We start from the raw sequence: 23510 nt of genomic DNA, 5'->3' as shown, positions 1-23510 counted from the left end.
CACATCTTCATGCAGTGTAAACAAATATCCCAAAACACCATCTGATAAACCCTCCCTGTTAATTGTGTTCCCACCCTGTACAGAGTGGGTAGGTAACACACAAGGATGCTCTGAGGCCTAGAGACATGCTCGGTCACCTGGGGTAGGGGAATCTGGGGCATCGGAGGAAGCCATCTGTACTACTTACTTTTCCCTCTCATTGCTGTGATAAAAATCTTCCTTGAGGAAGGAAGCATTTATTAACTCTCAATCTAATAGAGCAGTCTATCACATCAGCTGTGTTGGTTACTCTCCTGTTGCTGTGATAAAATACCATGACCAAAACCAAGTTAAGAAGGATAGCATTTATTCTGCTTACGGTACCAAATGGATAGAGCCCATGATGGTGAGGAAAACGTGGCAGCAGGTACAGGAAATAGAAGGATCGCATTTCTATGCACAGGAAGCAGAGAAAAAAACAGGAAGTGAGGAGAGGCTGTACATCCGCAAAGGCTATGCCGACTGACTTACTTCTAGCATCCTCTGCTTTCTAGAGGTTCCATAACTCCCCAAACTTGCAGCTCCCTCTGGGGACATTGCTAATTCCAACCAACACAGCGGGGAGGCATGGTGGCAGGGGTCGTGGGAGTGGTCACACTGCCCGTGCAGGCAGTGAGAGATGAACCAACAGGGTCTTCAGACAACTCTCTCATTTTCCCCCAGCCTGGTATCTCAGCCCACAGTTTGGCACAGCCCACATTCACAGTGGGCCTCAAACACAAAGGTTCCAGTCCCTGTGTGTGTCACACTGTGCAGTCCACTCTCTGCCTGGAGTGAATGGAGAGTCCTTGGGGGCAAAACAGTAGCTTTTAAAAATTGATTTCTTTTCATTTCTTGAGGTTATAATTCCCTGCTTCCCTTTGCTCCTTTTCAAATTCATGGCCTCTTCAACTATTGTTTACAAGCATATGTGCATATGTATGTATATATGCACATGTATATATGTATATATGCATGTGTATATATGTGTATATGTATATGTGTATCGTGTATACATGCATATGTGCATACGTGCATGTGTGTATGTGTGCATATGTGTATACGTGTATAGTGCATACGTGCATATGTGTATATATGTATACATATATGTATGTGTATATATGCATATATATGTATATATGCATACATATTTCTATATATAACCTGTTCAGCCTGTATATTATTGTATGTGTCTTTTCAGGGCTGACCATTTGATAGTGGATAACCAATTGGTGTGCTCTTGTCTAGGGAAGACTGTTTCTCTCACCCTCAACCTTCCTTAGTTTTCTCTAGTTCTTTGTGTAGGGTTGAGGCCTCTGGGGCTTTGCCCTCTTCATATTAGCACATCTATTGCTGCTGGCCTTGTTCAGTTCATGTTTAGCCAGTCATGATGAAAAGTGGCTTTGGGTGACCTTGTACTATGTCTTCAATGGAGAGCAGTGCACTTTCAGGGAGACGACAAACAAAATGGTTTTGAGTCTCTGAAGAAAAATGCACACGAGTCCTGTTTAGTAAAACTTGTTCACCCTAGGCTGTCCAGTTGTCTTCAGTGGCCAACCTCGTTCCTGATTTTGATAAACCTATGATCTTCATTTCAACATACAGAGAGGGGATAGCAGAAATATTTCCAGCATCTGCTGCTGCTTTTATCACCGAAGTATCGCCATACTTCATGTCTGAGTCGCACATTCTGGTCCTGAGTAGGAGAGCTAAGGCAGAGATATTGAGACCGTGGGCCTGAAGTGATTCCCAAGTAATCACAATGCTCTCACTGGCCCTGGTGGTTCGCTGCAGAACAGGGTGTGTTTCATTCGTGGTCATCTCCAGAGGCCTCTGCAGCCCTGACCTGGACCAGATACTCATCAGGTTCCAGATGATGGCTCAATAGGTTAGAATATTGCCTGTGCTGAGTTTATATCCTCAGCACCCGAGCATGCTAAGCATGCCTTTAACCCAAGTGCTGGGGAGTGGAGACAGGAGGATTCCCAGAGTTCCATGGTCAGTTGACCTGTCTACTCAAAGGAGTGTGAGACCCTTGCCTCAAGGTAATAAGAGAGAAAGTAGTGTAGGACCCTCAAGATCTTCTTCTGGCCTCTGCATTGTGTGTATGTGGATATACCACACATACACACACACGCACACATGCACAAACACACACACTCTTCAGTTCCAGGTGCTGTGCAAGATGCTAGAATAAAAACAGAAAAACAAAATACTGCGATACCTACATGTATTGACCAAAGTTACATTTTGCTATGTGCAATAGAAACATAACTACAGTAGCTAAAGCAAATATTTATTCTATTTGACTCAGCAGGACCTGTGAAGCATGTTACTATGCACCGTGCCCTGTCCTAAGCATTCTTGATGCTTATCTCTCAACAGCAATTTGCTTTTCTTACATAACACAGGCAAATATTGAGGGCCTAAAGAAATGGTGAATTTGGATTCTCAGGGCTTTTGCTTCTCTGTCTCAGGACTGCAGCTGTGTGTGCATGTGTTTGTGTGTGTGTGTGTGTGTGCACATTTGGTATACATGTTCTATGGTATCAGTGCACGAGTGTGCATGCATGTGCAACATTGCACACACATGAAGCAAGAATGTCTGATGTCTACTCTTCTTTATTTCCACTTTATTTCCATGAGACAATCTCTCGGAGAACTAAAAGCTCACTGTTCCAGATAGAATAGTTAAGCCATGAAGCTTCCAGAACCTCCCTGTCTTAGCTTCATCCCCACTCCCTGCCCTATGATGGGATAATTTTTTCTTTTCCATAGGTGCAGGGGATTTGAACTCAGGTCCTAGTGTCTGCAGACCAAGTGCTCTTAGCCACTGAGCCATCTCCCCAGGCCTCAGCATATGTCTTTTGTCCTCATTCCATGAAGGCAGTCTACTCTACTCCCAGACATACATCCGAGTTTCTGCATTGTTAGTGGACACCTCTCTTCCAGAGGCCCAACCATCACTTTCTACTTGTGTCTCATTGGCCAGATCTACCTGAAAGGACAGCAGTATGGGAAGGTGTGTCGTTCTGACCGGGCGCTCTACTGCCCTAAAGGGAAAAAAATGTGGGTTCTGGTTTCTATTAGTAACAAAGGAAGAGAAGAGTGGATTCTTGCATATAATTCACTTTCAAGTTAAGGCAATTTTCCCCCATGGTAAAATATCTGATCTAGCCATGTCATAAAAGATACATCATTTCCCATGCTTTTTTTTTTCGGGGAGGGGGATTGACAAAATCTGCTAGACTTTAGGAAACAGAAGTAGAAAAGTGTGTGAAGAATCCGCTGTGTTGTCAGTTCAAACTTCAGAAGGCCCAGCCTCGGGTTGTAAGAGCCATGCAGCTAAAACACCCCTGGCTAGATTCTCTCCTCAAACCAGACTGCCAGGGCCAGGTGGGGCACCAGGAAAGTGCTCTGGGAAAGGCAGGGCTGGGAGGGTGGGTGTAGATTGAGTGTGTCTGAGTTTTGGAGGTACCTGTCAAAGATCCAAGGCTGCCAAGCCATGTGACGAGTAGGGGGAAGGCTCACTGAGGCCAGACTGTGGCTGAAGAGGGAGATGGCTCAATAGTAGGCAAAGTGCTTTCTCTGTAAGCGTGAAGCCCTGTGTTCAGATCCCTAGCACTCACGTTTTTAAAAAGCTGATACGCTTATAATTTCATTGCTGAGGAGGAAAATGCCTAGGGCTCAGTGGCTACCTAGTCTAGCCAAATTGGTAAACTGCAGGTTCCATGTGAGATACTGACTCAAAATAAATAAATAAATAAAAATAAAACAACAACAAAAAAACAAAACAAAAGATGGAAAATGAATGACGGAGGAAGACACCCAGCATGGATACCTGAACTGTACACATGTATACACACACACACACACACACACACACACACACACACATACTCTCTCTCTCTCACACACACACATACACACATATGCACTTACAACACACACACACATACACATATGCACTCACAACACACACGCACATACACACACGCACACATGCACACATATGCACTCACAATACACACACGTGCGCGTGCACGCACACACACGTACTCACACACACCACACATGACCAGATGAGAAATCTCATTCATGTTATCACTTCCTAAGTGTAAGAAGGGGCTTGACTTTGTCCAGGATGACTTCACAGGAGAAGATGAGTCATTCACACCGTCTGTCCAACAGAGAGAGGGCTACTTTTTTTCCCCTGCATCTCTGATTAGCTTTTCTGTATGTCTTGATTCTTAGACACCAGCGCCCTCCCGTGTCACACACACTGCTGGCCAGATACTGTCCCTTATAGTCACCCACTCAATTACAATGCCCACCAACCCAATGAGGTGCACAGGGTTGATCTCCACTACGGAGATAACGAAACCGAGGCACAGAAGTTTATAGTAGTTCACCCCGGCCTATCCAAGGCAGAGCCAGGGTCACCAACCCAGCCGTTGGCCCCACACTGTGTGATCTTGGGTGTGTTCCACGTTTACTCTTAGCCGCTGTTTGAGTATGCATGTAGTGCTGAGTTTTCAAACAGTAGAGAGGCGCTCAGAAAATGGCGATCAAATCAGTTCATAAGCCAGCAAGTCCTCATGGAATAATACCATGCGTTCTTGCTGATACACTTAGCAGGCCCAGTTTCACCACGGACACGGACTTCATGGTCCACAAGGGAGTGGGGATGCAGCAGACACTGACCGTAGGCAACTGGAAGAGAATGTGCAGACCGGGCAAGGGTGGCGGCAGAGTGGCCGTTTGCTCATCTGAGAAGCTCTCTATCCAAAGATGTGGCCATCCGAGGGTGAAGCAAGAATGGGCATGGGACTGCTTAGCCATAGTGCTTGTGGCGAGAGAAAGTGAGATAAGACCAGTGCAGATGACCAACAGAACTGGTCTCTCTGAACATCCGTGTTAAACATAATCTATGGCCGGGTGCTGAAAAATCACCTTTTGTAAAGTAACTGTAGACATCTCCTAGTCCCCCCCCCACACCCCCGGTCTCGGTCAGCCTCGTGAACGACACTGGCGGCATCAATAGCTTCAGTCAGCATTTATGTCGTCCCTTCTATTAGCACGATGGATTTTACAGCCGTTTATGAGTTTCTGGGAAGCCTAATAGGAAACATTCACAAGTTCCTACTGAAGAAGCAGACAGGATCGCTCTGTTCAAGGAGAGGCCAGAAGGGGTCGCCACCGCCCTATGGCTGGTGTCAGGGCTAGCCAGTAATCAGGAACATACACAGTCAGTCTCTCCCTCCCTCCCTCCCTCCCTCTCTCTCTCTCTCTCTCTCTCTCTCTCTCTGTCTGTCTCTCTCCTTTCTCTCCCCACTGATAAACATATAGGGAGCTTGCATTGTACAGATTGTATGGAAGCCTAAATATGAAGAAGTAAATGACTTTTTTTTTTCTCTCTCTTTGAATGTGCTGTGGCTTTGAGGAGATTTACAAAAATATCTGCACCTGGAACTTGTCTGTATCATCAATATCATCCTTCAAAAATGTATTATATGAGTAACAGACCAAAATTGCCCTGAATTCCTCACCAGAACAATGCTTCAAACACAGCTAAGAATAATTGAAGGGTCTCACTCTTTTAAAGAAAATTGTGTATGTGTGTTGTTTGGTATTACCCTCAGCTAATAATTAACTGACCTGTGGAGCTAAATTGCAAAGTTCTTTTTGAAAAGATCGGTTCCTCTATAAAGCTCAGGGAAGCAGCTTCATGAAGAATGCATTTTCGTTAAAGGAAAGTCCCTGGCTTCTTGGAGATGTATCTGAGTGTGTTCTGCTCGCTCTATGAATTTTCGGGGGTGGGGCCTGTAGTGTCCAGTATCCTAATCATCACATTCATGAGTTTGAATCCTGCCTGTGGAGTAAGGAACCATTTCATCTTCCATCCAAGGCAGAAGTCTTTTTCAGAGCAAATGACACACACCACTGACCTTAGGAACTATAGACTCTTCCCTTAGCCTGCTGACACCCCCAGGGCCCAGGAGGGGACCTGGCTTAAGGACCTTGACATCTTGCTTCAGTCTGTCTTCTGGCCAGTTCTATTTGTGCCAGTGTCAGGAAATGGAGGTCCAGGTATTGCTTCCCACAGGTGAATGCCTGGGTCTCCCAGAGCTGGGTTGATTTGATAACACACACCCTGCTGGCCAATTGGGTTATGCCCAGTGGTATTGGTCTGATTGACCCAGACCACTGAACACTGACAGCAGGGGATAGAATAAGGCGGGGCCCCAGGAGACGATTCCAGACAGTTGTAGGTTCCCTTGTGGGAATGAGTGTCATCCTCCAAGATTCCTGGGATCATTTCTCCTCATACCTAGGAAGTTCTAATGTTCTCAGCTTTCCTTTCCACAGTGAACTTCTGCCTTGAGTTGACTGAGTTCACTCAGTATCCCAGTGATGTCATAGGATCAGTTCTAGTCATAATGGCGATCATAAGTTAGGTATTTTCTTGGGTCCTACTCTCTATCAGGCTGTGGAAGTTGCTTCAATAGCAGCCGGTAAGCCACTATAGATTACAGCAGAATTCAAGAGCAAGTTACTTGTGAATGACATGTCATGGAGGGTTGGCATCTGTCTCATCATACCTCAGAAGGCGCCTGGTGCCTGGTTCTCATACCCTTGACCACACTGGCAGTCACAAAGATGAAACCCTAAGATCTCCTTACAGCATCTGTGACTTCCTCAGAAATGTACTCAGTGTGACAGTCTGTCAACATGTGTACCACTTGCCAGGCTCCTTACCTCACAGCTCTTCATCATGGCCTTGTACTGTTCCAGCCCCAGCTGGAGGTTTTTCCTCCCGCCGCTGGTTTGGTCCCGTTGCTGCGCCAGCCCCAATTCACACACTGAGACTCTTTATTTGATATAATCCTGTTGGCCCGTTACTTTTTTTTTTTATTGGCTAGCTCTGTCTTAAGTATTAACCCATTTCTGTTGAGCTATGTATTTTTATGTGGCCTTCTCTTCCGGGGAGTCGGCTGGTATTCTGTTCTCTCCAGACTCTCCATCTTGGCTTCTCCTCCCTACTTCCTCTTTCCTCCTTGTCTCCTAGTCCCTCCTATCTTCCTTTCCTATTGGCCAACAGTGCTTTATTCATTAACCAGTATGAGAAACATATATACATAATGGCATCTCCCATCATCTCCTCTTTTCTGTCTAAATAAAAAGGGTTTTAACCTTAACATAGTAAAATATATCACATAACAGTTATTAAATAAGAATCACAGTTGACATTATTTAGTCCATTAACATTTAGTAAGATTTAAGAAACTGTTTTATCATGTATCTTATATTTGTGAGTCTAAAGTTCTATATGTAACTTATCTTTAAGTCTAACTAAGGAACACTATAACCATAATTATCTGTCTTCAACTCCTTTAAAGAAGGATAGTATATAAACTCTAGAAATGACAGAGACATCTCGCCTTGTTAGTCACCTGAAGTTTTTCTGTAATCTTTTATCTTTAGCCTATAGGCCATAGTGTGTCTAGTAGACTCTTCAGCAAAGTAGGAAACTTTAAACTGTTTTTTTGTATCGGCAGTTTGTCAGTTACTTTTTTCTGTAGACTGTCTGGCAGACTCTTTTATGAAGTAGGAACGCTGTAGTAATGTCCATTTTGAATCAGTAGTCACTTTTTTGTGGGTTCTGCATGTCCAGTTTATACAGCATAAAGTCAAACAGTCCAGACAAGAGTAGTATTTTGTCCAAATGGCTAGTCTTGCTATATTGAAAGTAAACTTTATAACACATTTTTTTTCTATGTCCATCTTCCATCTTCCTTTCTGGTACAGGTGGTATTGCCAGGAGTAATTATGTCTCATTATAAAGGAAAACCCTAAGTCATTTTAAATGTCATATTTTGTAGGTCTTTGAAAGGTTTGAAGAATGTCTATTTACCTCAAATACATCTCTGTATATTTAGAAAACCTAACTCATCTAACTATAAGTTTTGACTATTATAGGTAAAAACCTAACTTAAGTTTTAACTATTATAGGTAACAATTTATAATCTGTACTAAATTACACATTACATTTCTAAATGACTTATGCAAACACAATACCTGAACAAAAGGAGAAATATATATATATATATATATATATATATATATGACAAAATTGAACTTAAATTTGTATCAATAAATGAAAATCCATTTCAAAACAAAGTATTTATATTTATATCATAATTTCCTTTTTACCTTTAAAAAGATTTGGTTGTGATCATTAACCATTTATAACCAAGCCCACTTAAATGAAAACAAACATTTATAAACAATATTTGGGAATTTGGGCGTTGTTTTTTTTAAACTACTTTCTGCTGATAGGGGGCGCTGTCATGGGGGAATCCTAAGAAGATGAAGAAATCCTGGCTGTAGTCTGTAAGGCTGCTTTGTTTAAGCTGCTTTGAATGTTGGATCACCAGGAACTCTGTTTCAGGGGGTCTGGCTTGATCAAACCACATTAGTCTGGAAGGAATCCACAGCTTTTCATTTTCTGTGGAAACAAAAATAGAAATCCTTTTCCCCAGTAACTTGTCCTTAGACTTAAATTTTTGAGTCAAAGCATTTTTAAAATATATAAATTGAATTAATCCAGCAGCATTTTATATAACTATTGTTTCCTCATGGCACACACAGTGGCCTGCAGAGTGGGAGAGATTTCAGTTTTGAGGTTTTGCTCCTAACTTATATATTGGGGCCAGTATTTTGAATATATGGTTTTCTTTGCATTTCTGAGTATATGCTAATTCAAGTAATACATACTTCTCTCTAGAGATTAGGCTATTTTAAGAAGACTGTGGGGCGTGCAGGAGCAGAGGTCAACGTTGGGTACCTTCTACTATTGATGTCCACATTATCTTTGGATACAGAGTCTCTTCCAGGAACATGGGCCTGCTGTCTTGCCTGAGCTAGCTGCTTAGTTGTCTCAGGACTTCCTCTCACCTCTACCCTGCTGTAGTGGGGTTATACACATATGATGCCATGCCTTGGTTTCATATGGTTATTGATGAGCCAAGCTCAAGGCAAAATCCCTTTACTCACTGAGCCATCTCTCCAGTCCCATTTTAAATAAAATTTACAAGAGGGAAAAGACAGTTTTGGTATTTAACCTCTGGAATTCAACATAGCTATTTGCTTTCTTGAGATGTTCTAAATTCTCATCTCTCTTTTAATTGTTCACCCATCAAGAACCTTGTTTGGAAAGCTCACAGAGTATGGACAGCCTTTCCCATGCACCTGGGCAAGGAAGCTTACTGCTGTGGAGTTGATAGCCAATCTGACGCAGAAAAACTGAAAGGAAGGTGTAGAGCAGCGGTTCTGAACCTGTGGGTCATGACCCCTTTGGCGGGCAGGGGTGGTGGGATGGGGTGTCAAACAAACCCTTTCACAGGGGCCGCCTAAGACTGTCTACATGTCAGATATTGGCATTACAATTCATAACAGTAGTAGCAAATTACAGTTATGGAGTGACAAAAAATAATTTTATGATGGGGGGGTCACCACAGCATGAGGGACTGCATTAAGGGGTCCTAGCTTTGGCTTAGAAGATTTATGGATGAAGAAAAGGTGAGGGAGGCGGGGAACTCAGCAGTCGATATGTGTCTAATGCTCTGCTTGAAAATCCTTCCAGCATCTGGGGGAGCCAAGAAGCCCAATACAACTTACCTTTAGAGCCAGCATCTCCACAGCCACCCTAGAAAGAAGTCAAGATTTGTATGAGCTCCCACGCCAAGAGGTCACAGGAGCCGCCTCCCCCGCTCCAGTTATATTGATGCAGGGAGAAGAGTAAGGGAGAGACAGTCTGAGAAACCGAGCAAAAGAGATGGAGAATCATCTAGAGAGACTGGCGGGACTATTACATCAGACTAGGTTATAATCCAGAATAGATTAATAAACTGTTATTTTCCACTGCCTGGGACATGGGATTCTGTAAGGAAGCATGGAAAACAAACAAACAAACAAACAAACCAAAACAACACCCAAACCAAGCACATGTTCATGTTTACCTCTGGGGTGATTTGAATGCTTCAATGTCTGTGACTCGGTTTCCTTAACTGTTAAGTGAAAATAATCGAGCATCACATTCATGGTCCCGTCACCAAACAGTGAGTGTTGCCTTCCTGTGGGAATGGACCTTCCTGGAGCAAGGAATGGAAGAGAGTGGAGGATGCTCAGCCTGGGGCCAGTACCCAGCGGACACGCCCTTCCATGGAAGAGCTGGGCACATACCCATCTAGGCTGCAGACCTTTGTCAGAAGTGGACCTTAATTCATTATATAAACAACACTTAATATTTTATTTCATGGGTATGAATGCTTTCCCTGCCTTTGTGTCTGTGCACCTCACACAGTGCCTGAGGAGGGCAGAAAGGGGCAATGGATCCCCTGAACTGCAGTTATAGCCATTTGTTAGACCCTGTGTAGATGTTGAGATCTGAATCCGGGTCCTCTGCGAGAGCAGCCAGTGCTGTTAACCACCGAGCCATCTCTTTCTCCGATTTTTTTTTAAAGATTTCTTTTTATTTATGTTTATACGAATGTGACTGTGAGAGTGTATAAAACACATGTGGACTTCTCCAAGAACATGCGACAGAGAAAAAACACGCAGGAGAACCTAAAGACCCCCTGAGCCCAGACATGCTTTCCACCCTTGACATCTGCCCCTCTGAATTTTGAGACCCAGAGGTGCTGCTAGCTACATTTTCATCAGCTCCCATGATGTGCCCAGATGCTGGCAAACCAGGGCTGAGCCATGCTTGCAGAAACTTGCTGGAGGCTGAATTAGAATCTTGGCTCCCTGTTCCCCATCCAGCCCCCATGCCTTGGTAAGACTATATTATTTTCTTAGCTCAAATTGCCATTTCCAACTCATTATTTCTCTATGACGAGAAAACAATATTGGCTCTTATGTAATAGCAACCTCAGTGAATCTGGAAGCGATCATGGAATGGGTGGATTTTTTCCCCTCCTTAAAAAGAGAGAGAGAGAGAAAAATAAATTTGAGATTGTTTGCATATGCCTGAGAATATTTATGAACTCTTCCCCTTTTTCCTCATTGCATATTTTACCCAGCACATTTGTGGGTAGTATGGAATAAATCTTCCTGGGGAGCAGAGAAAGAGAGGGGAGCAGAGCAATTAAAAGACTAGGTATGCATCAAATTCATGAGACATTAGTCATCGTGGGTCACTGAGTACTGTAGCCTGCCTGAGGTTAGTTACCCCAGCCAGTGTCTCTGAGGAAGTCTTTCAGTGGCAAGGTCTCTCTCTCTCTCTCTCTCTCTCTCTCTCTCTCTCTCTCTCTCTCTCTCTCTCACACACACACACACACACACACACACAGGAGTTACTATCCTCTGCCTGCCACCCTGCTCTTTCCTATCCACTATAACAGAGTAGAAAGTTCAGTGTGAGCAGTTTCATGACCCAAATGCCATCAATCAAAAGAGATCATTTAGTCCTGTGACTTCAGGACTGAGCCAGCAGGAAAGAGGGAGAAAGCTGGAAGAGGATGTCTAGGTGCTGCCATGGGTGATTTGTTAGCCTGGGTGTTTCAGCATGTGGGTATGGTGTGTCTGTTTCCCTCTGAGCATCCCTTTCTACACTGTTTGTCACCAACAAGGATTCCAGGGGGCATAGGGAACATAGTTATTATGGCTATGCATTAAATATTCAAGGGTGGTGCATGCCCGGAATCTTAGCATCAGGGAGGTAGAGGCAAGAGGGTTCAAAGCCATCTTTGACTAGTTATTGAGTATGAGGCCAGTATAAGCTTCATGATCAAGTCTCAAAAAACAATTTTAAAATTTTAAGTACCTGCTGGGCGTTGGTAGCACACTTCTTTAATCCTAGCACTCAGGATGCAGAGGCAGGAGGATCTCTGTGAGTTCCAGGCCAGCCTGGTCTACAGAGCTAGTTCCAGGACAGGCTTCAAAACAATACAGAGAAATTCTGTCTCAAAAAACCAGTGTGTGAGTGTGCGTGTGTGTGTGTGTGTGTGTGTGTGTGATCAAGGGAGAAAAAGAAAGCTCTACTTTGGGAACTCGACTTTAGAATTGAGGCCAGGCAGAATCTGGCATTCTCTGCTGTGTCTTGGGATATTTAAGAATAAATTGATCGGAGAGTGTGGGAGGATTCACAGGACAGGATGACTGCTGGTCTTAAGCCACACGGTGACAATGATAAACACAGACTGACCTCGTACAGTCCAGGAACTTTCCCTGCACTATCCCAATTGAGTGAGCCTAAAGGGAGCCATGTGTGACCTGGGAATCTTCATTGTCATTGCCAAGATTAGGAAAATGTCATACAATGACATTGAGGTGCTAACCTCTAGCCACAGAGAGATACCAAGACCAGGTGCCCAAAGCTAATACAATAAGCTTAAACAAGGAGGTGGAAGAAGTCACGCCCTAGATCCTGGAGAGGGTCCTTCAGTTAAAAGACCCTGAAGCTGTAACTTCAACAGCCGTCTATTCAAGGTAAAATCCAAATCCTAATCAAGGGTAGCTGCAGTTCCCGTGGCTTCTTTCTGGCTTATCCATCTCATGTCTCTACCACAATTAACACCAACTCCAACTTCAATGCCTCTGACCAAGAACATACAGTTGTAGGGTAAGTGACTGACAAGCAGTGAGCATGCTCAGAATGTATATACCATTCATTATGTTGTAATAATGATGTAGAGGACATGTACACCTGCCATTAAACTTTACCATTTCCATTTAAAGAGCTCATTAGTTGGACAAATTAGTAGATGAATAGTTGGAATCTATTCCAAGCTAGTCTTCCAAGGTCTCCATCGTTGCATCATACCTCATTGCCAAAAGTCATTGTGGTTGGTCTGCAAGGTCTCTAAGAGGCATTTGGAGTTAGGACTTGGAATGTTTCCTTTCCCTTTGCATATGCCTTCATTTCCCTTCGTTGACACAAATTGAATAAAATTTAATAAGTATACCATGTGTCATGGTCATTCTTAAATGTCAACTTGCCACCACCTAGAATTGCCTGGGAAGAGAGTTTCTATTGAGGATTTATTTAGATCCAGTTGACCAGGAATTATATTGATTATTCATTAATATGAAGGGATCTAGGCTATTGGGAGTTGCGCCATTCCCTGGGCATGGATGGTTGGGAGGTTACCTAATACAGGACAGGGAAAGCTGGATAAGAGAGCAAGCATGCAAGAAGGTAGCTTGGGTATGCTTGTTTCTCTCTGCTCTTGGCTGTGGATGAGGGAATGACTAGCTGTTTTAGTGTGACTTTCCCACAAAGATGACCAGTAATTCAGTAGCATGTGCCGAATAAACCCTTTCCTGCCTGACAGTGCCTTGTATCGGGATATTTTAGCCGGACAACAGAAATGAAACTAGAATATTGTGTTCTTTCCTTTTCCCACTGTGACTGGGTTTTTGGCCCACTCTGTCACTAAAGGGAGTTGAAGGATTTGAGTAAGCAAACAAACCCAGCATGAAATGCAATCGCTTTGGGGAGGAAAACATAATAAGTATTGTCTAGTGCCCACCCTCTGCCTTAGCGCATGAATAGTCTGGTAATCCCATCACAGTCTAGACAATCACTGAAGGGAATTCTAGCATTTTTTCCCAGCCCTTCTCGCTCTATTCTCTCAAACTGGAAACACAAAGCAGATGATGAAGACGAGTTCAAATGTCACACCAGGGAGAAGGACGTATTGAGAAACTAACGGCCAGCCTCTAGCTGGTTTCCAAGCATTCCAGGAAGTGTTCAGCAGCATTGTCCCAGACTGGTGCCCTCCCATTGTCTCAAACAAAGGGCCTCCTATGAAAAGACAAAAGTGGGTTATGTGGGAGTGGCTAATTAATAGAAGGCACATCTGGAAAGCCACGACAAGGAGGAAAAACCCCACAGTTTCTCCTCTGGATGGCGATGTCCCCCTTGGATCTGTGGCCATGTGGATCAGCTGTGACTGCTGGGATCTCGGGAGCATCTGTCAAACAGAGCCTTGGGGGAGGGGGGCTGAGGAGGGCTGGTGTCACAGGTAGGGTGGTTAATGACCAACCAGCCACCTATTCTGCAACGACCCTGTCTATTTAAGGTGCAAAGTTTCCACGCTATCTTTCTATGATGAAAATGTTCTATGCCCCTGTGTGTCTAAATGGATTAGTGGCCAATTAATCAGGATAGGAATAGAAATGCCTCTGCCACCTCGTCTCCCTTTAGGTGTTCTTCCTTTCAGCTGCATCCCTGGCAGGTGACACTCTCTATGCAAGTGGAACTGAGTGCACACTGTTGATGGCCATTCCTGTCTGGTGCATTGGTCTGGCCATTTGGGACAGCTTTGAGCTGCTCTAGACGACCCTCCAGTGCGCCTCTGCAAGTCTCCTCTCATTCCTATGTCCTGTCCCTCAAGGCCCCCTCCCCTTCTCCAGCTAGGTTAGTCAAAGAGAATGATACCACAAAAACTGGTCCTATCTAAGGACTACTTCTTGTCATTTTTAACTACTAAATCAGCCCTTTTTGCAAAACATGTGTGTGTGTGTGTGTGTGTGTGTGTGTGTGTGTGTGTGTTTGTGTGTGTGTGTTGTCAATCATTGGCAAAATAAAAATAGGTAAAACAAGAAAATGGACGTTGTCTTATGTTGGGGCTGCTGGAGATAAGCTCTAGATATGCTGCCATGCTCTCTAGCTGCTGGAATTCCTTATTAAATAGGAGGCACAGCTTAATCAAAGTAAAAGAAATGTAATCAAATTAAAAGGAGTAGCTGGTGTTTTGATCAAATTAAAGAAATAGCTAGTGTTTACTAGTTGGCTAGTTTTTCAGATTTACTTAATTTCTGTGAGTGTGTGTGTGTGTGTGTGTGTGTGTGTGTGTGTGTGTGTGTGTACGTGAGCACACACACAAGTGGCCACAGAGGTCAGAGGAGGGTGTTAGATTCCCTAGAGCTGGTTATAGGTAGCCATGCGTTACCTGGCAGGTACACCGAGAAACAAATTCCAGTCTTGGTAGAGCAGTGACTGCTGGGCCATCTCTCTGGCCCTAGGGTTCACCCTTTTAGACTATTAGTACACTTGGTTAGAAACATGCCCATAGCTACTAGGGATTAGTATGTGTTGAAATGGTGAGCAATGGTGGGATGTGGCTCAGCACACCCCGTCTTCTCCGAAGCCCTGTGACTGTATTTGGCAAGAAGACAACTGACCATTGTTTTGTTCTTCCGTGACAGCCCTTGAGAGGGGCTTGACAAAGGCACTAAAGAAGCTGAATGACTACCTGAACACCCCTCTGCCAGAGGAAATTGATGCCAACACCCGTGGGGATGAGAAAGGTTCCCAGCGCAAGTTCCTGGACGGGGATGAGCTGACCCTGGCCGACTGCAATCTGCTCCCCAAGCTGCATGTGGTCAAGGTAAGAGAGGTCTGTGTATGGGTGGTACCTTCATCTCAGGCCCAGCCAACTGGGTGGATGAATCAAGGCTGGTAACTCCTGGGAGCCAAGACGATCGACCCCGGGCTCTGAAGTCAGATCTGTTAGAGACCAAAATCAGCCTTCACAGCTTGCTGGATGACCCGACTTTCTGAGATTTAATTTTCTTAAATTAAAAAAAAATGTATATGTCTGTGTGTTTTACCTGAATGTATTTATGTACATAGAGTGTGCCTGGTGCCCATGGAAGCCAGAAGTGAGCATCACATACTCTGGAATGGAGTTAGAGATAGTTGTGAGCTGTCATGTGGTGTTGGGAATTGAACTTGGGTCCTCTGGAAGAATAACCAGTGCTCTTAGCCTCTGGGCCATCTCTCTAGCCCTTGAGCTTTCATTTCTAAAATAGTCATATGTTGTTTATCTCTAGGGATATTGTGGACTTAGCAAGGTATGGAATTGCTTATTACACTACAGGGGCTCAATGTGTAATAAGGGCAGTGCATCACAGCCCCGTCTCAGAATTACCCCCGCCGTGCTTTCCTACCTGCATAGATGGTTCCCCAGGGCTCATCAGAGGTCTCCATACACACACTCTAGAAGCTCCCTCGGGTACCCACCTGCCATTTTTCCTCCCCATTGGCTGAAGCAGTAGAGGCTGCAAAGGAGTGGAGCAGAGATTGCCTCTTCCTCTCAACGCGCCTGCTGCCCGTCCGCACCACGTACCGGCAGTCCTTCCCTACACAAAAGTCACATTCTGAAAGCAGTGACAGGAAATTTTAGGGGTTGTCTCAAACAACCACAGCCTTCTTGCAGTGTGGGGGCCCATTTCTGAGCGATGAGGAGCCCCCCCCATCTTACTGTTCCACGTAGCTCTGATTATTAAAGCACCTTTTCTTCTACCGAGTTCACCCGTTCTCCAGAGCGACACCGGACAGCTCCATTCCTCTTTGAATGCCATCGGAAGATAGTGTTTGCATCCTTCCGAGCTCTCTATGCCGACACCTCTCTTCCTCTCTCCCTTCCCTGCCTCTTGCCCCTCCTGTGTGTGTGCTTGCACACGTGTGTGCATGTGCATGCATCTCAGTCTGTGCACATGGAGGCTACACATTAACACTGGGTGTCTTCTTCAATTCCTCTCCACCTTATTCTTTCAAGACAGCGTCTCTCGCTGAACTCAGGGCACACCGATTTGGTTAGACTAGTTGGCCAATGAGCTCTGGGGACCCTCCTGTCTCTGTCTCCCAGTACTGGAATTCCAAGTGTTCACCTTCGCACCTGTTTTTGTGTGTGGTTCACACTAGGAATCTACACTCAGGTTCTCATGCTTGCAAAGTAAGTTCTTTATCTCCTCAGCTCACCCTGACCCCCATCCTTTTTGATGCTCACTGTCTAGGCTCTAGACATGTTCTAGACCCAAGAGCAATATGCAATATGGTCCTATGACCAAACAGTACCTGCTTTTTCTATGGCCATGTCTTGCCATCTCATTCTGTGAGACCAGAGCCTTTTCCAAATGTGGTGGCCCTTTAATAAATATGATCAGCTCCTGTGTGCTTTTTAGGATAGCCATATTATGTCTGTCTCTCACTGAGGAGAAGGCTAGTCTATTGTTCATCAGCAGGGTCTATCAGCTGAAGTACTGAGCTAGATACATAGACTCTCCTCCGATCAGCATGCACACCAGCTTGTGGTGAAGTCACTTAGCTGGCCATCCATGTTTGAGTATCCCACAGGCCTGGGTTAGGGCTAAAACTGGGGAGGGAATTACATGCTTCTAGGGCAGGCCAATACAACACTTGAATATGAAGACTTTTTAGGCTCAGGGCCAAGCTAAAGATCTCTTGTAGGACCAGCCAAGTATGTTACTTTGAAGTTATTAATTATCACACACCCCACCCACCAAAGTGTACTTTCTTCTCCTTTCCCTGAGGAATAAGCAGAACCATTATGTATATGCAATGCCCATTCAGTCACACCATGCCTTAGTGATATAATGGAAAGATCAGAAGACCCAAGTCTAATTCATCGTCTGCCACCAACTAGCAAGGAGGACCGGAGCAAGTCATTTGATCTTTTCAGATTCCATTTTTCTCAGGCCTAAAAGAAGAGGTGTGGATCAAATTCCCTTGCTTCCTTTCCCTTCCTCCTTTCTCTCCTCTCTACTTTAACATGTAGGGGCAACTCACTTACGTGTCCTTTGTCAAAGTAGGCAAACACAAGGCACTCAGGCTTCTCCACCATCCTCTGAATGCCTCAACTCCATCCAGCGCTAAAGGACCATGCTAATCCCCTGTCCTTGGAGACAGTTCACTCGTTTCTATCTCAGGGAAGTTGGGGATCAGAAGGGAGATGGCCTAGGAGGCAACAAAGGCTGGGCCTGGACTCCTGTCTCCTTGGATTTCTGCTGATCCCGCTTATCTGATCCAGGGACCTGGCAAACCTCCGCAGTGCAGAGAACACGAAGGGGAGCCAAGGCAATTTGGCCTCGGATGCCAAAATTTAATGTGGGCTGTGGGAGCTAACTGTTTTCATATGAAACAGCCAATTCAGACCATGAGCAAGGAAGTTCCTCTGGATGTCTGTGCACCCTCGCCTTCCTGTCCCGTCTGTCCCCAGTTTCAGGATGCTGAGTGGCTGTGGCCCACACTCACTGAGAACCTGGTCTGAACTTCCATGGGGTGTGATTTTCCTGGCTCAGCACAGAGATTGTGTTCTCTGTAGGGCAACTTGGAAGAGAGATACACATGTAAATGCAAGCATGGATTCTTCAATTGCATGTCTGCCATTTTCAAGCTAATGAGGATCACCCAGGATACCTTTTCCAGTTTGCTTTTCTGTTGCTTGGATAAAACAGTTACCAAGAGCAGCCTGGGGGTTTATTTGGCTTACACTTTCACTTCAGAGCCCACCATAAATATGCGTCAGAGCAGCAACCTAGAGGCAAACACAGAAGCAGAGACTAAGGAAGAACCCTGCTCACTGCCTTGCCCCCTTGGTTTACTCAGTTACCGCTCTTACGTAGTCCTGCTTAGAGATGGTACCACCCACAGTGGGCGGGGCACTCTTACGTCTATGGACAATCCAGAAAGTGGCCCCACAGACGTGCAACCCGATGAAGTTCCTTCTCCTGGACGCCTCTAGTTTGTGTAAAGTTGACAAAAACTAATCAGTATGGCTCTTGTTGACCACCGGGCTTGAAAGCCAGCACCACAAACAAATAAAACCCCAAATTAAATTGCTAACGCTACCAAAAATATGGCTTTATCAAGCAGTATCAAACATCCCCTGGCCCCAATTTCTTTGAGATCAGCTGGCATAGAGTCTACATAAATGCTCCAGTTTGTTCTCTGATTAGAGATCACTCTGCCTCAGTCTCGTATTTGCATTACCAGTTCATGCCTTCCGGTCAAACCATGCACAGCAGCTCTCAGCAGCGTTATCTGCTTTACTTTGTGCCATTTTTAGCCTACCTGGCTAATTCCATCTAGTTCCCCTGCTCAGAAAATCATCACCGTTCAGATTTGCTCCAAGCCAAGAAAATATCTTCTCAAAGACCCCTGGTCGAACCAGAAGGCCCTCCTCGCCTTGTAGTGACTGGAGGGTGCTCTGGGACAGCCGGTGGTTAATGTTGACCTATGGCCTTTGTTTACTGGTCACACTCAAGCAGGACAGTGGCTTCTTTGGGGTTCGCTGCTGGGAAAGGAAAACTTCCTATCAAGAAGTCCTGCATCTTGAAGAACAGATGTACGTGGAGGTTGCCATGCTCGGAGGCAGGTGCTTTCTCAGGGACCACTCCAAAGTTGGGGAAATGTGTTAACCTGGAGCCCTCCAGATGTGGGTCCTGCAGAGATTAAACCTGGACGTTTGAGGAGAGAGAGATGGTTGGCTGTGGCTGAGGTCCTGTCAAGCCCTGCTCTTTCTGAGCTGGCACAATGTGTAGGGGCAAATAACAAACAGGACTCTGTGGCCACCACAGAGAAAAACAGCAGACCCGCTGGAAGGGGTGTGTGCCTCCCGCCCTGGCTTCCAGCCTTGCTGGGATACAGGGTTTCTTCAGAGCCTGTAGACTTCCATGGTGAGGACAAGTAGGGTGTTCACAACCCCAACATTACAACAACAAAGCAAACTGGGGGACAAATTTAGAGGTAAGCACTGGTTACGAAGACCGGACAGATTCTATGGAGGTAGGGAGGGTGTCACAACTTACTACACAGGAACATGGGGCCACATAGGGCATCATCCACAAAGCCTGAGCCCTAAGACTAGAATCAGTGAAATGCATCTGCTCTTTCTCAAAGGGAAGAGGCAGATGGAGAATGCAATAATTTTGAGGGTGCCTCGATGAATATTAGAGGAGAGTGGACGTAAAGACAGAGAAGCCGTGAGATGCTAACTTTTTGAGTCTGAGTGAGACTGAGGACCTAACCCTGGACAGGCATGCATAGGGGCGGTTTCCCTTTCCAACACAGACAATGAAATGTTCAAGTGTTGTAGCAGGCAATACTCTTCTGTCCGAACTGGTACAGAGAAGCAGGACAAAAGCACAGGGAGTTTGAACCCGAGGATGCCGTTCTCTGAGTGCAGCAGTAGGCGGTCATAGATTAACAACTGGTACTTAGGGCCTGGATCTGAGTTGACTTACTTCTCCATCATTTGCATAGGCTGCATGGAGAGGAGAGTTATGGGGAGAGCAGGAACCGAAACAAGCATCCCTGATTTCTCAGTGGACAAGCACCCTCACCATGGTCCCTATAACCCGCAGTGGTTTTCACCCTTCCTAGCGCTGAGACCCTTTAACAAAGTCCCTCACCGTGTGGTGACCCCCAACCAGCTACGTCAGTCACGCATCACAGTGTAAATATCTGTGTTGTCAGGTGGTTTTCGGTGACGCCCATGAAAGGGTCCCTTGCCCCACAAAAGGGTCATGACCCACAGGTTGAGAAACCCTGTGACATGTCATGAGTCTTTCAATGTTCTCTGTCTTCAGTTTGCTCATTGATAAATAATTTTTAAAGTGAAAGGATTTGGAAGACAAAGGATGTGACTTAATGCAGAGGGTTTGCCTAGCATGCATGAGGGCCTTGGGGTCAATCCTCTGCAACACACACACACACACACACACACACACACACACACACAATAGTTTCATCACATACAACTCGATGCACCTTGTCTGTTGTTGAGATAACTGAAGATATCAAAGATTAAATTCAGCTGTTTACCCACAGCTTACTTACTAAATGACTGTCCCTCTCCTTTCTTGTCTGAACAATAGGAATATGGCCCTTGCAGTGTGCATTAGAGATATGAGTAGCTTGCATTCATTTCTGAGTAGCTTAACACAGCACCCAGATGAGAGCGGGTTCATGAGCCAGTGTTGTAAACTATCACTGTTCCAATCTATATGGTAATTAGGATTACAGAATGGTCTAGAAATTAAAACATGGTCTCTCCATGTCCTACTGCTGCTTACAAGCTGGAAAAGGATGTTGTCATCATATTTGTGACTTGGGACAGAACATATCTTATTGTTGCACTCGGAACTGGAGTGAGAGCCTGGAAGGGATGTGTGCTCCCCCAGTGTAGAAGGGTCCTAGGAATGAGTAGGCCATCACTGTCCTCTCCTTGACATAATTTCCTGGGGACCCCACATCATCCATATGGGAAGGAAGGAGAAACCCTCACACAAAAGAGCTGGGGGGGGTTGGTCTCGGAGTCAGAGGATGTCAGGTCCCATGGTTTCACTCTCCACCCCCTAGAGAAAATGAAGGAGGTCAGAAGCAGAACCCTTGGAGAGATACTACTCTCTGCTACCCCTGCCCGACCCTGAGGGCCACAGGCAACACTAACAATGGGCACATTCTGATGAAGAGTTAACAAGGGGCCCCTTGTTAAAAGTATACGAAGACTTTGCTGATATTAGCACAGCAATAAACCAAGAGCAAGGCCCTTCTGTGTACCAGGCCAGTCCTGGGAGAACTCATAGGTCCCATGGCCAGAAAGTTGTCCTGACTACACAGACCTCATTGAGAAAGTGGCCCCACCCACCTCCATGTATAAGGAAGTGAATGCGTGAAAATGAGCACAAGCCGTGTCCCAGTGGATCGATCCTAGGAGACAATGGTTATTGAATGTCGACCGTATGCCAGGCTTGCCCCTAAGCATTTTATCAAGGCCCACTCACCCATTTCTGCAAGGTAAGTCTGATTATCACCTCCATGTCAGAGAAAAACAAATAAGGGCGCAGAGTGGTGTCACGAATTCGTCCTTGGCCACCGCTGTCAGATGGAGTCGGGATCACGAGTGCAGTCAGCTGAGACCCAGAATCAGCCCTCTAACCCTGACACTGTTTCCATCAACACTTCAACGCTTCTCCTGTCTATATCTCATAAGTGTGGCAACACAGGAAAAGGTTAGAGAACACGCTGGCCCACTTCCACAGCAGATCTGGAACTTACATACATATATTCCAATGCCCAGCTCACTTTTCTGGGTCGCCCCCACACACCACACAAAGATAAGGGTGCTTATTTAAAGCAAAGCAGAAGAGGGACCAAACATGAAGAAAACTTGAACCAAGCAAGGTAATCCTTATACTTGGGAGATGGAGGCAGGAATTCAAAGTTGCATAGGAAGTTTGAGGTTGGCTTGGACAATGTGAACGTGGATACTCTATTGGTAATATGCTTGTGGATGTCATACATATTTCTCCAAATACGTTATACTATACACTATGTCTGTCTCAAAAGTTTTTCCATATCACTTGGAGTTTCCCTCACAGCATATTTTTTTCACTTTCATATGTGTGTGTGTGTGTGTGTGTGTGTGTGATGTGTGTATATGTATGTTTGCATGCCTGTAGGCATGAATATGCACAGGTGCCTATAAACATGTGTGTGCCTGCATGTGGAGGCCTGAGGTTGATGTCAGGAGTCATCCTCGATTTCTCTTCCACTTGACTCATTAAGGCAGGCTCTCTCAATCAAACCCAGAGCTTGCTGATCTGGCTAGTCTTTCTTGCCAGCTTCTCTGGACCACATTGCATGCAGATGTACCTGATATACACAATCTCCCGTGAAATCAGGGCTCTGAAACCTGTGTCCTGCCTTCACACCACCTCTGTCTTGTCATCGTTGTTTAGATTGTGGCGAAGAAGTACCGAAACTATGACCTTCCGGCTGAGATGACAGGCTTGTGGCGGTACCTCAAGAATGCCTATGCCCGGGATGAGTTCACCAACACCTGTGCAGCTGACAGCGAGATCGAGCTGGCCTACGCAGATGTAGCAAGACGCCTCAGTCGATCCTGAGCTTAGCTGTCTGGCCCAATTCTTCCGCAGAGGATTCTTCATCTCCCAAAGGCCTTCAACTCCACAGACTCATCTTCCTCGTTGCCTTGAGGAAAGATTTAAAAGAAAGAAAAATTAGGCCACATCTTGCTGGCACCCCTGAACTCAACTCCAGCCTGCTCCCTTCTAAGATCAGTGCCATCCTTCTGTCATGTCCCACAGGAGCCTGGCAAGGGGAAAGGACACAGCAGCAGATCTGCCTGCCTGCTGGCCTGATCTAGGCTCAGTGTATCTGGAGTCAGTGTGGAGAGCTTCCCAGGGATTGTCACCGGTCCCTTCTGCCAATATCATAATGCTTTTCCAGATGCTTTATCAGCTTCAATGCCAGATTCTCTTCTACTTCCATCTTCCCAGTAACTGCGAGGCCACAGATGAATACGATCTTAGGGAGTGATCCGTGCTTTGATTGGGTGATAGCGCTGGGGGAGGGACTCGGGTGGGTGTGGCTTTAGGGATCCAGCAGAGCAGTTTCAGCTGCTCACTATTTCTGACAGGGGGCCATACTCTAATGTCCCCTTGGACCCACCCCAGTTTTCTGCAGTGCTGGGACCTGGTGCAACCTGAGTATGTCCCGGCCAGCACTGATCCCAGCTTTCTGCCTGTCTCCATTTTGCCACAAAGGTAATTGACCTGTAATTCTAAACTGAGGTGACCCAACTGGAGAGGGACTTCTGGGAAACAATGCTGATGCCAAAAGGCCCAGCAGGGTCTACAGCCACATGGAG

The 23510-nt window shown here is 45.5% G+C and overlaps 1 protein-coding gene across 2 annotated transcripts in view; it reads left to right on the top strand.

The window, feature by feature from the left end:
• The window catches only part of Clic5 (chloride intracellular channel 5), a 133777-nt gene extending 110680 nt beyond the window's left edge, over positions 1-23097 (top strand). For both annotated transcript variants that reach the window (XM_051204254.1, XM_051204255.1), the window contains exons 5-6: positions 15238-15419; positions 22579-23097. In XM_051204254.1, the coding sequence (XP_051060211.1) occupies positions 15238-15419; positions 22579-22746 (350 nt within the window). In that variant the 3' untranslated portion in view covers positions 22747-23097. The remainder of the gene's footprint in view (positions 1-15237; positions 15420-22578) is intronic.
• Positions 23098-23510: the final 413 nt, after the last annotated feature.

Source organism: Phodopus roborovskii, unplaced genomic scaffold (genome assembly GCF_943737965.1).
Source record: "Phodopus roborovskii unplaced genomic scaffold, PHOROB, whole genome shotgun sequence".
Classification (NCBI taxonomy): domain Eukaryota; kingdom Metazoa; phylum Chordata; class Mammalia; order Rodentia; family Cricetidae; genus Phodopus; species Phodopus roborovskii.
This window is presented reverse-complemented; position numbering and strand designations above follow the sequence as displayed.